We start from the raw sequence: 13,578 nt of genomic DNA, 5'->3' as shown, positions 1-13,578 counted from the left end.
GGAAGAAACCCATAAGGTTAATGAGCACTACGCCTACAGAAATTGTTTACATGTTCATTAATTAAAGTAACCTCCCTGAACAGATTGACCATAATTAGCCCTGCAGCTGATGGAAAGGCTATGCCTTCATTGGGTCAAATGCCTTTCTTTTCCCTCCCGACATAAAATTTCTATGGCAGTTAGGGGTTCCATATGCAGCTTGGAAGGAAGAAACATAACTACCAGGTGACGGATAGCAACCCGTATTATTAATTAAATAGTGCATATGTACAGGGCATAGTTTACTTATATAAGGGTGCAAAGTGTTTGCATTTGTTCTCAGTTGAATGCCCCTTGTCCTCTATTGACATGAGTCTAAGGACATCTGTTTCCTTTCCCATGCTGGAAAAAATTAACCACATCAGTGGCATTTTCCTGGAGCTGTGTTTCAAAAAAAAGTATGAAGAAAAAGAGCTTTAATGGGAGGTGTGCTAGGTAGGAACCTCTGACTCAAGTGAAGAAACCTGCTCTGTCTCTGAGGGCTTGTCCTGCAGGCTGCTGAGTGGGCAGTGCCCGCTTTCTCGGCAGTGCTGTGTGGTCAGTAGGCTGTTCGCTGGCTGTCTGCGGAACCCCCCACAGGTTCAGTCTCACAGCATGTAATACTTTGCTGTTCCGAACGAGGTGGGGAAGCTTTTTGGCAAGGAAGAAGGTTTCTTGTAAAACATATACTTGACAGTGATAGTAAGAATAAGCCAAACAATTAAAATTGTGTCCATTTTCATTTTGTGGGATTGGGGAGTTTCAAGTTTTGTGATATAAAATACAGTTCAGATCATGGTGTTCAACAGTAGCTGAATAAATAAGGGGGAAAAATAATCTTTTGGATACAAAATTGTTATAAGTTGAGTCATAATATTATCAAAATTAAATTTTAAATAAATACTTTATGTACCTAGTGTTCTACCTTGATACGTGTTTTTTCCAGAGCATCGATTGCTGTATAAAGTCTGTTTGTCATATATGTAAAATTGTTATTTGTCTGACAAGAAGTTTTTCAAATGCAGTAACTAATGTACAAGTTTATGCAGTTTTTCAGTTTTCATTCCAAATAAGAAATGGAAGTGAAAGAATATTAAGAAATATATTTATCTACATTAAAACCACCATTAAACCACAACACATTAACTTAGTATTCAGTACCTTTAAACAAATAGGGGACGTATTGCTGCTGTCTAGTAGGCAGAAGCAGGCATCTGTTGGGGAAAGAGAAGCCAAAAATTCTGAATAAGGGAGTAATAAAATGCTTCAGTCAATGGCAGTTGCAGGAAGAGTTGTGGTTTACCATTACCAGTTAGGCCTTTTCTGTTTCTCAGCTGCTTGTAGCTGGAACCTTAGCAGTCATCCCCCAAGATGAACAGCTTTTCACTTGTTGTATGTCTTCACCCTTTTGTAGCTCACAGAGTGGGAGTCCGTGCACCAGACTCCGAAAATAGCATCCTTGGCATTAGGTCCACAGTAGCAGGAAATTCATCACAAACAGCAGCTGTCCATTGACCAGGAGCTGGTGGTACCAGCTTTACCAATCATGGGGAATTAGTGTTTCTGTGCACTTGCCCTACTGTCACATCTGTTCTTAAAGCTGGAGCAAGTGTATAAATGTAAGTGTTTAGTGTCATTTAGGGTATTGGGGTATATCTAGTCTAGCCTTCAGCTCATGCTGGGGAAAGGTGCTTGTCTCTCTTAGATCCCAAGTGATCCCTACCAGCTCTTTGCAGTTACCTTAAATAGCCTAGTGTTTCAAATAGCCAGAGGTGCCTGTGTTTAAGCAGAGAAATCCCACCCCACCTTTCTTTCTGCAGTTAAGAGAAGTATTCCTGCAGAACTAGGTGTCATTCAGCTGCCTAGGGAAGGTGACGAAATACTCCTGAGGCTGCGGAGAGAAAACAGTAGGGGAGTTTACCATCTATACAAGTTTGCGTGTAGATTTTGGATTGGATAGCGATGGAAGAAAATGTGTAAATGTGTTAGGAACAGAAGCCAGTTCTGACCTTCATGCTAGCAGGAGCATGCCCTCCCCACTCAGTTCTTCAGTCCTGTGCTAATGTATTTCTTCTTCTATTACATTTGCAGTTATTTCTAGGTTTTCAGTAGGTGCACATGAGATTTTATTCTATTTAAGAATAATGTTTCTTGACTATTTTTGAAGTCATTGTGTAATAAAAAAACTCAACTGAATTAGCTGTTTGATAGCATGTTCGACTAAGCAGTAAGCAATGAAAATACTGCTCAGTAAATGTGCTCTACAGTTACTAAGCAAATTTCCTGTTTAGTTCCTTTAGCTAAGTCACTTTCCTGTTCTTTTCCAATGTTACCCAAGATAAATTTTGTTCTTTTTCAGTGTTATCCAAGATAAATTTTGTGGTATCATCAACATTTCAGTGGAAGGGCTGCATGATGTTATGACTGAAGATCCTGAAACAGGAACATACAAAGAGTAAGTGGAAAATCTAATTAATTTCTGGGGTAGTAGTGCTATTTTATATATAGTGTTTTGATTGGAAAAATCTGTAGGCAGTTAAGTCATGCTTTTTAGAGTTCTGTTTTCACAAGAGTGAGTGTTTTAGTAAGATAGGAAAGTTTTAGTCTTAAGGGAAAGTAGTTGTAATGGGCAGAGGGAGGGCTCAAAATTAGTATAATTTCATATTGTTCATTAAGCTGTCTACTAAATGATGTCTTAAAAATGTTCATATGCTTAGATTAGCTTTTTGCTTACTTCACTATTATATCTAAAATTACAATCCAGCAAGCTTGTATGTTGATGGAGTGGTAACTCAGGAGTTTCTTTGAGTGTGACATCTGCAGTTTAACAAAGATCTTTTTCAAAATGCCTCAGCCTCATTTAGTGGACCTAGTGTGGAATAATTCATGGCCTGGAGAACTTAGAACACCTGTCCCACAAAGACTGTTCTCCCCTTCAGTTGCTCCACTTAACACACCTCCTGCTACAGAGCATACCTTAGAAGACAGTTTCCAGAGCTGGGAGCTAGAGTTCATTTGTGGCAGGAAGGTGGTGTCAGGGGTGCTCAGAGTGCACTGCCACCCAGCCCCACACTCATTTATCTCCTCCTGACTTCCAGGTTACTGATGGTATTCCATTGATGTAAAACTTCATGGAAAAGTAAAAAAACACTGAATAGTAAGGATTTTTTAGGACAGAGATTTTTGTTGTCTTAATGCTTACGTAGTTTTAGAATGATGGAGAGTTGTATGACATTAAATACAGGTGTTCTGCAAGATGTCCTTACAGACACACTATTCTAATAACAGTATTTACCGGATTCTAAGAATTAAACATTTTCTTACTTTCAGATAATTACTTATAATGGAACAGACTGTAGCAGAACTAATTAATTAATTGCTTAAGGGGATGTTTGCTGACACTGAAGCCAGCTGGCAAGGAATAGCCTGCATAGGATCTATTAAGTTTTGCTCCACTTAAAACAGGTGGTATGCACATGAGTGCACACTGAGAATAGTCCACACTAGTGCTGAGCCTGAAATATGCCCAAGAATTGCTTGCAAAAGTACTTTTCCCTCTTCCCCCCCCCCCCCCCCCCCAACTCTCAGTATAGAAGAGGTAACCCCAAAGTCTGGGAATGTGCTTTGGTGCTGTGTTCTATTTACTATCAGAGACAATGTTATAGTGTCCCTTCGATTTCTCAACATTGCTTTGCCAGCACTTGGTGAAAAGAGTTCTCACTGAGAAATAAGTAAAACTTCGCACTAGTTAATTTCATATTTTAAGCTTGAAGGCTTATAGAACTTGTCATTGTATTTTTCCAAACTCTGGACACAGTGTTTTGCATTATAAAATTATAGTCATGCTGAACCAAAACCATTTCTCTTGACAGACACTGAATGAACTGTTTGAAATATTCTGACATGTGTTATATCTTTCGACATAGTCTGAAAGTAAATGAAGTGAGAGCACTCATCTGGAGTTGTGTGTGCTATTCTGGCTCTCCAGGTTGAAGAAGAATGATTTAAGCCTGAACTTCAGAAAAAAATCGTGTATTCATAATATCTAATTACTGTAGTGCAGACTAAAACAACATTTAGCATAGGAAGATTGAGGCTGAAGCAATATAGAAATGCAGCCACTAAAGAATGAAAGAGGGCGTAAACATGCACAGGGAGTACATTCTACAAATTAAATGACAGTGTTGGCTTAAGTGGAAGTTGACCATTAATACATTTAAACTGGAAATTCTAAGGAAGTGTTTGTGGTTTAACCCCAGCTGGCAGCTAAGTACCATGGAGCTGCTCCCTCACTCCCATGCCCGAGCCCTATCCCCCCACCCCCACCCCCCCCCAGCCCCCTACTGCAGAGGGATGGGGGAGAGAATCAGAAAGGTATGTGTAAAACTCAGGATCTCGTTTCACCTAAATCATTCTTGGTTGGTGTGGCAATTGAAGGGGAGTTGGGTTCAGATCTCCAAATACAAAAGTGGTAGAGATGGGTGCCTTGTGGCAGCTGGTGCAATAATGGATATATGGAAGTGACAGTACACAATGTCATATAGCAGTTACCATCGCACAATTCAATGCATTGGCTGTTTTCACCCAAAATCAAATCCATTTGAGGCACACATTGAACCTCCTCATCCTTGTGCATTACCCACCAAGTGATCCCAGGCCCTTGAGCAAAAGCAATCCCTTTTTTGCCTTTGCCTGAGGCAGGAATGACTGTGTTTTCCCCAGCATATTTTAAAGGTGTACTACTGGAACTTTATCACCTTCTAAGTACATAAAAGCTTTGACTGGGCAGGACCAGCTTGGCTGGCAGGTCCTCTAGCACTGACTAATCGGGTGGCTTTTTCTGAATGAGTATCCCAGTGTTTGAAAGTCCCACCACCCATTGCTTTCAGCTTGGTCTTTAATAGTCCATTACATTGTTCAATTTTCCCAGAAGGATTTGGACTATTTTCCTCCGTTTTAAAAAAATTTCTGCTGTATTGCACCATGTTTGGTGCCAAAAAGGACTGTCGTGGTTTAACCTCAGCCAGAAACTGAGTACCATGCACCCACTCACTCACACCCCCCTGCCCCCTCCCCCAGTTTACATACCATGCATAACACCCATGGTATGGAATATCCCTTTGGCCAGTTCAGGTCACCTGTCCTGGCTGTGTCCCCTCCCAGTGTCCCGTGCCCCTCCAGCCCTCTGACTGGCAGGGGCTGAGAAACTGAAAAGCCCTTGACTTAGTGTAAACATCACCCAGTGACAACTAAAAGCATCAGCATGTTACCAACATTGTTCTCACACCAAATTCAAAACACAGCTCTACACAGGCTGCTGGGAACAAAATTAACTCTATCCCAGCAGAAATCAGGACACTTTTAGCTAGAGCAGTGAGATTTTGGAAAAGCCTTTCCAAATACCAGTGCAGAGATAAAAGGTATCAACAGTCTTTAAACAGTTTTGATCAGGTTATGAAAATTATTGCATGGTGCCCAGGCTTACAGTAAGTACAAGGGATTACGCTCAGCAGGTTTCCTAGTGTTCTGTGTTTTGCCTTGTAGTGATAATTACAGACCTCACATTTGCTGGAAAGAGGAGCGTTATTCCATTGCTCTAGTCTTGTCTCATCAATACTCACAGTTCTGCAGATTATACAAACTCTTTTTTCTTATTCCCTCATCTCGTAGTTTTTTGAATTACTCTTTGTGGTACCTAAAACATACCAAGGACTGGAAAAGTTAATTAAATCTTTTATGCTTTGGCAATTGACGTATTTGTCTCCTTTTACTTTCATATACTGAATTGTGAGAAATCATGGCATTTATAAGGAGACATGAGATTTGATGTGTTATTTTGAAATAACTAATACCTTTTTTGGAAGTGGCTTCTGTGTTTGATCTGACGTTTCTGCCATGCTGTTTAGCAAGGGTTGCATACAGCTCTAAACACATGTTAATAATAAATTGAATATATAAACAGTAAATCTGAACATTTTCACATAGGATCACAACTTTTTCCATTTTAGTAACTGTAAAACAGGTTACTCAATTTAGCTGCAGGAACATTTCACCTGCTAGTGGAATGCAGCAATGAAAAATGCACAGTAGTACAGGGGTGAACATGAGCAATAATGTGCGTCTGTCTCAGTGCTTTGTAATATGTGAATTATGTGTCCTTCCTGCCATAAAACATACCTAATACACAGTGTCAAGTTGTTGTCACCTGAGACGCTTTTAAATCCTTTTGTTTTTTAAAGCTGATTTTCTAGGAAAAGTTTGGTAAACTGATGGAATATTTCTGTATTCTTTCAATGTAGGGAAGGTAAAGTGAATCTAAAGCATGTTTGCTGTAGATTGCAGCAGTGTCTTTATAAAGTCCATTCAAACTGGTTCAAGAGACAGAAAAACCTCTGGCATTTAAAGTACTTTTTTTTTTCCATTTTTTCCATTTTTTCCTGGTTTTATACTTACTACAAAAATAATAGTTAAAATATGGCTGTTACCTGTGCATGTAGGGAACTACGAGTTGGGGGTGGAGCAAAACAAAAATAGGAAACTTAAAAGCTTTGCTTTACCTGCTTAGAAAAAACTCTAAATAAATGACTGCAGAAGCTAGCTCATTTCTGTCCACCTAAAACATTATTGTTCAGTGTCTTGCAGATGTTAGTGTCCAGAACCAGTAGCAGTTTTAATATTAGTTTTAATAAGTGCACTTAAATGCTTTAAAAAAAATTTTAATCACAATGTATGTTAAAACTATTCTTATTCCCATTCTTAGCTGCATGTTGATGCTTCATTTTGAAGAGCCCAAAGGTACAGAAGATGAGGAACCTCCCACAGAACAAGACAAAAGGAAAAAAATGGTAAGTTTTAGATCTGTTATTCAATTATAGAACTGATTATGGAATTCACTTGTGTCAGACTAAATTCTTTGCCTTTGAGTTTGGTTCATCTGTTGTTCTTGGAAAACTCATCTCTTGAATCAAAGAAGAAAAATGCTTTGATGGCAAACTTTGCAGCCACAACTCTTCTGCTTTCTTTTTCAGTCTTGGAAAATGTTGCCAAAATAAACATCATCTATTCGCAAATTCTGGACTTTTTAATACTAAGATACTGCAAAAAGGGTTTATTGGAAAATGCAGGGAGCTTACCAAAATGTAATGGCAGGCCAAGTTTCTCATACTTAATAATATTGATCTGCATAGAACCTTTTTTTAATGTAAAGATCTGTTAATAAAAAGCACTGATTCAGATGAAGCTACCTGGATTAGGTATCATGCAGTTGTGCTGTTTTTGTCCAACTTAATCTGTCAGCATCTCATAATTTAACTTATTTTTCTAAGACTTCAGGAAAACTGGTTCCTCACACAGAAAACTGCAGTGTAGAAATTCTGTGGAATAAAATAGTCTGACTGCTTGGCATTGAGTAATTGCAAAATCTAGAGTTGGATGATTGAGTAGATGTGTGTGTCCCTGTCATGCATTTGCTGTCATGCATTTGACCTACATGTAGCCAAAAGGGTATCTGGGAACAGTTCTTTAGTACTTTATTTCTTCTTGTAGGAGCAGAAAAGAGTTTGGATGGATTTTGATAGTTTTAATTTGGGTTTGTTTTTTTTAAGCTGCTGGATGCTTTTGGTTAGATAGTAAGCTTTTCTTTTAAATATTAATCAATATATGGTTCCATTTTTTTTAAAAAAAAAGATGACACATACACTTATGCTTATTCTTCTGGTATTAGTAATGCCTTAAGAGAAATTCCTAGTATCTTGCAATTTCAGATTTAAAAAACCCACGGAACTATTATTTTCAATGGTCCTTAAAAATGTATCAGATAACTCTGTAATTCACTTATTCTTAAAAGCATCTCTAGACTCTGTTAAATTTGGTTAAACTTTCTTCCAGTTTGCAGGTTTAAATTTAATTCTAGGTGTTTGTTGCAAATGGTAATAATTATTCTTCACGGGTTTGGGTAGTCTCTTGACATATATTGATAGGCATATATCTTTTATTGATAGGAATTGATATGTCTATATATCAATAAGGAGAGAGATAAGTTTGGTTTGTTAATCAAATGTAAAAAACAAAGCGAATTTAAATCTACAGTCCTTTCATTTTCTTAGTTTTCTTTGAATATATTCAGATTTTATTTCTGTTTATCTAAAGTTTTAATTACTTTCTTGCAGAAATTATCTTAATTTTTCAGTTACAGGTTAACTTTAATAGTTTGGATACACATTAAGGAATGTAGAGTTGTTAGATTTGCTGTGGACTGCTGTTGTGGTTTAACCCCAGCTGGCAGCCCAGCCCACGCAGCCACTCGCTCACTCCCCCCTCACCCAGAGGGATGGGGAGGAGAATGGGAAAGGAATGTAAAACTCCAGGGTTGAGAGAAGAGCAATTTAATAGGTAAAGCAAAAGCTGCACACAAGCAAAGCAAAGCAAGGAATTCACTCACCACTTCCCACGGGCAGGCAGGGGTTCGGCCATCCCCAGGGAAGCCGGGCTCCATCACACAAACACCGTAAGGCCAAATGTCCCCCCCTGCCTTCTTCTTCCCCCAGTTTATATACTCACATTGACGTCATATGGTATGCAATGTCCCTTTGGCCAGTTTGGGTCACCTGTCCTGGCTGTGTCCCCTCCCAGTTTCCCGTGCCCCTCCAGCCCTCTGGCTGGCAGGGCCCAAGGAACTGAAAAGTCCTTGACTTGCTATAAACATCACCCAGCAACAACTAAAACCATCAGTGCGTTATCCACATGTTCTCACATCATAGCCAAAACACCGCACTGTACTAACTACCAAGAAGAAAATTAACTCCATCCCAGCTGAAACCAGGACAACTACTGTCATGGTTTAACCCCAGCCAGCAACTAAGTACCACAGAGCTGCTTGTTCACTCTCTCCAGCCCCGCTTCAGCAGGCTGGGGAGAAGAATGGGGGAAAAGGTAAAACTCATGGGCTGAGATAAGAACATTTTCATAATTGAAATAAAATGAAATTTCACAACAATGATGACAACTGTAATGAAAAGGAAGGAGATGGGGGAGAGGGGTCAGTGGGGGAATAAAACACAAAGGAAAAAAAATATGTGATGCACAATACAATTGTTCACCACCTGCTGGCTGATGCCCAGCATCCAAGCAGCTCTTGGTTGGTCCTGGCCAGCTCCCCCCCGTTTATATACTGATCATGACATCACATAATATGAAATGTCCCTTTGGCTAGTTTGTTTCATCTGTCCTGGCTGTGTCCCCTCCCAATGTCTGTGCCCCTCCAGCCCTCTGCCTTGCAGGGGCTGAGAAACTGAAAAGTCCTTGATTAAGTATAAACATTACCCAGCAGCAACTAAAACCATCAGTGTGCCATCAGCGTTGTTCTCACACCAAATCCAAAACACAGCACTGCACCAGCTACTAAACAGAAAATTAACTCTATCCCAGCTGAAACCAGGACAACTACCTTCAGTGCAGATATCGGGCAAAATGAAAAGTAGGGCATTGATTTGATTTATGATGTAATACAATGCACCAGTACAGTGTTGATGAACGCAGTCATAATGAGGGAACTGTTCTGGGGTTACATGCAATAGAGACAATGTCCATTGAATAAAGAGAAGTGGCTGTGCTTTGGTAAGTACAAGCCAAAACTGATAAGGAAATGACAAAGCAGGTTTTGATTTACGTGGGAAAAGTATCTTCCCTTGCATGTCACTTTCCTGTTTTCTGTAAGCAGTTGCTTATGATTTAAACACCTTTGTTTCATAGGTTTACACGGAATAAACTGTCATGCACAAACATTGAAGCTTTATTTTTGTTTCAGATTTTATAGTCTAGATGTAACTATCTCCATGGTTACTCTGTTCTCTAGATTCCTAAGCATTATAAGAATCCATTAGTTTTCTCCTCTCAGTCCTCTTTTGTAAGAGTAGCTCACTCTTCTTTTCCCATATTTAGCTGATTATTCCGGATATATTTCAGACTTGAGTCTTCTATACTGTCATTTTTTTTAAAGCTAACTTTAGTATTCACTGTATTCTTATTCCTTTGCAATTTGTCACAGCCATTAAAGCAAGCAAACTCTAGTTGTTAAGAAAGTCTGCTATAAATTTATTTTGAATCCCAGCTGAAATTGCTTGGTATAAATTTTTGTGGATGGTGCAGAAATTGAGACTGGCTACTTCTCATGGCTGTTTATTTCAAAATTATACAGGTCATTTGGGTAGGTCACTAGTAGTAGAAGTGTCAAATAATAACCACGATTGTTAATCATGGCTTTGAAAGTGCAGCTAGCATTTGATTTGAGAAACTGTAAAAACAAAACACCAACCTGGGCCCGCTCCTACCCACCTGTACCAGAGTTTCTTCCTCTCTGTATGAACATCCAGGGCACACACTCAATTCATGTGACATTTAGAACAATTACAGTACCAAGCGGCATCTGGTATAGAAGTGGGAACAAATATTTGAAATGAGAAGAGGAAGATCAAGAACAACCTAAAGGGAATCTGCAGATGATTTAAGAAAGTTTCTAGTCTTGTCCCACTTAATTGCTGTGAGAGTTTTCTACCCTCTTGTAAATTCCATGGCTGAATCAGCAGTTTGTATCAGGGCTCAGAGTTTAAACCTCATAAAACAATAATGAAAAGATAAATGGCTTCTCTCCTTCAAAATAATACTGCTTTGCAACTTTTAAGGCCATTAATATGAGAAAAAAGGTAAACTGGCATGGTCCATGCCAAGTATCACATTCCGATGTTCACAGAGTCTAGATATTTTTCTTTGATCTGTCTCTTTATCCTGTCATTAGTACCTCTCTTTATTATTATTCATAGCTCATAATTACTAGAGTTTTAGCTACAACAGTGCTTTATAAGTTTATGATAACTTTCTGTAATTGACGTTTTCAGATATTGCTGTATTTTAGCCTCATTGCAATTACAGAGGAAAATGTAACTAGGTGGAGAGTGATTCATGACCTTGCATTGCACATAGTGTATAGACCTCAGGTGACTCATTTTTATGTGCCCTTAATGTATGTTTTGAAGAACTCTGGTATCATTGTTCAAGAAGGGAGTTAAGCTTTCTCAGCTTTTTATTGGAAACTATGGAGAGGATAACTGTTTACCAATAAAAGTCTATTGTATTTAAACTTGAATTATCCATGCTGGTACATGTTTTAGATGATGCTTATATGTATATATAGCAGGTTTGGGAGTTTTTTTAATTCTGTGCTAGTATGGCAAGAAACTAAATTAATTGTAGTTTTATATCTTTGGGAAAATAAATAAGTAAGTTACAATATAATAAGCCAAATGATTAAGTTTTACATGATAATGTGGTTTACTAGAAGTAATACTTCATCGTTTGGGGTAGAATTTCTCTTTATATACCTAAGTTACAAATTAGCCACAGATTTAATGTGAGTCACACTGTTAAAAAGCTTTGGTGTTAGGAAATTTTCGTATCATCTGTCTCCATTTTATAGTCACTGTTAAAAGTAAAGGATACATTCCCCTCTTAAATGATTTTTCCAGTCTTCCACAAAACATCACAGTCACAAGGTACTAACTGTTGTGATGAATAAGTATTTTATGTCCAGCGTTCTTGCTCCCTTTTTAGTATCAATGTGTCCATACTTAAACTGAAGAGATCTCTCAAGTTCTGGAAATCTTTTTAAAAATTTAATTCCAATATTGAGGGAATGATTAAGAGATTTACAATATGAAAGGTGAGATGAACATAATAAGAAAGAAGAACTTGCAAGCACTGATAGAAGAGGCTAAAAAGCAGCCTAGTTTTTCACTGGAGTTGTTCATAAGAAATAAGACTAACTTTTTTTGTAGCAGTAGTTACAGAGGGTTTTGATGTTTTACTCTGTGTTATATTTATGTGTCTGTTTCACTCAGTATCTCCCCCTGTTTTAGGAATAATATTGCTTAATAAATAGGTGAATAATCTTAAGGTTTAATGTCTTCCACTCCATATTAAAATTCAAATACTTTTGATTTTATCATGCCAAAAGAGCAGTTGTGCATGTTTAATATGCCTCATTTCTTTGGAAATAGCACTATAGCAGGGTATTACGAAGTCTGAAGTCTGCTGTTGGAGTGGGCTTTGAGATCTAGCATTACATTTTGTTTCCTGACCTTCCAGCATAAACTGTAGTGTTGTTTGATACCAAGATGAACAGGTCACAGGTCTACAGTAATTGCCCATTTATTTCAAGATCCTACTACTTTAGGATGCTGCAAGCTTCAGGTGTCCCCACCTTTCTCCAGCATGGTGGACTGAGGGATGAATGCTGCAGAACTATCCCTGAACTTAACCTGCCCAACCTGTCTTCTGATACTGAAATTGAATAGGTCCTCTGTCAGTGTAACCCTTTCATTTACTTTTTTTTTTTACTTTCATGAAGAAGCAATTAACTTGTGGAAAATAGTGACAAATACTCTGTCCCTCCCTACCCAAGGGAAAAGTGCATAGTCCAGCTGGACTGATGAGATTGTATAGGTACTACTGCTGAAGAAGTGTGTCTATTCTTTATGCATATGAACAGTTTCTTTTAGCTGTTGTTTGTCATATAATCTAAACTAGTTCAACATTTTCGGTGTTTGGTTTCCTTATTGATAAAGTATAACTGACCATAGTTCACCCCATCTCTAAAGTGCTTATCATGGTAATATCTGGTGTGTTTTTTAGGAGTTATGGGAAACTCATTCAGCAGTAATTAACAAAGCAGCTTTGAAATTATTTTATCTTATAGAAGAGTGAAATCTTACAGCAGTCTGGGTGCATGATTTGAGACTATTTCCAATAGTTTTAAACTGATACTTGGTTTTGATAATGATTTATTCTTCGTTTTACAGGAGTTTTTCCTCTTGTTTCTCAATTAAGTGTAAAGAAAAGGAGATTTATTTCTTGACCTGAGGTTATAAAACAGATGAGTAACTCAGAGTATTTTTTTAGTGCATTATTATATAATTTTCTCTTACATGTTTTCCACAGCTTGCACTGAAGGACCCTGTACACACTGTCTCATTGCAGCAGTTCGTCTATGAGAAGCTAAAGGCACAGCAGGAATTACTGGGAGAACAAGGTTTTCAGGCACTTATGGAAACAGTGGATACAGAAATAGTTGCACAGCTACAGGAATTTTTACAAGGCTTTTAAATGAGCAGACATAAGATTTTTTTGTGTCCAATTTCCCTTTTAAAAAAATAAAGAACTCTAGCCTTCCATCTTGTATGGAAGAGCCTACTGAAAGCTGAAAATAACTTGTGTTAAAAAATTAGTTTCTGTTGCTATTAAACTAACTTTGGTAATGTTTTATGTTGTTGTTTTTTTAATAATGTAGTTAGCATTATATCATCAGAGTAACACTTCCATGATTCCTAACATCGTATATGCTGTCCTAGGTAGTACTATTTTTTTGGTACCATTACTGGCTTTTTGGTTCACGAAGCTGTCATAAACTGAGAGGTCTGAAGGAATTTAGTAATCTATATTAATGAGAAGTGTGTATTAATCCAGCAGTATAATTCAGTTTCAGGAGGTGCTTGTCTTGATATATATATC

General features: G+C 38.0%; 1 protein-coding gene across 4 annotated transcripts in view; it reads left to right on the top strand.

Moving 5' to 3' along the window:
* Positions 1-13,332, top strand: part of IPO11 (importin 11) — a 99,771-nt gene extending 86,439 nt beyond the window's left edge. For all 4 annotated transcript variants that reach the window (XM_027791219.2, XM_055791505.1, XM_055791507.1 and 1 more), the window contains exons 31-33: positions 2,378-2,473; positions 6,779-6,863; positions 13,009-13,332. In XM_027791219.2, coding sequence (XP_027647020.1) covers positions 2,378-2,473; positions 6,779-6,863; positions 13,009-13,173 — 346 coding nt within the window. In that variant the 3' untranslated portion in view covers positions 13,174-13,332. The remainder of the gene's footprint in view (positions 1-2,377; positions 2,474-6,778; positions 6,864-13,008) is intronic.
* The last annotated feature ends 246 nt before the right edge of the window (positions 13,333-13,578 follow it).

Source organism: Falco peregrinus, chromosome Z (genome assembly GCF_023634155.1).
Source record: "Falco peregrinus isolate bFalPer1 chromosome Z, bFalPer1.pri, whole genome shotgun sequence".
NCBI lineage: Eukaryota > Metazoa > Chordata > Aves > Falconiformes > Falconidae > Falco > Falco peregrinus.
Note: the sequence above shows the minus strand (reverse complement) of the source record. Positions and strands in the feature narration are given on the sequence as shown.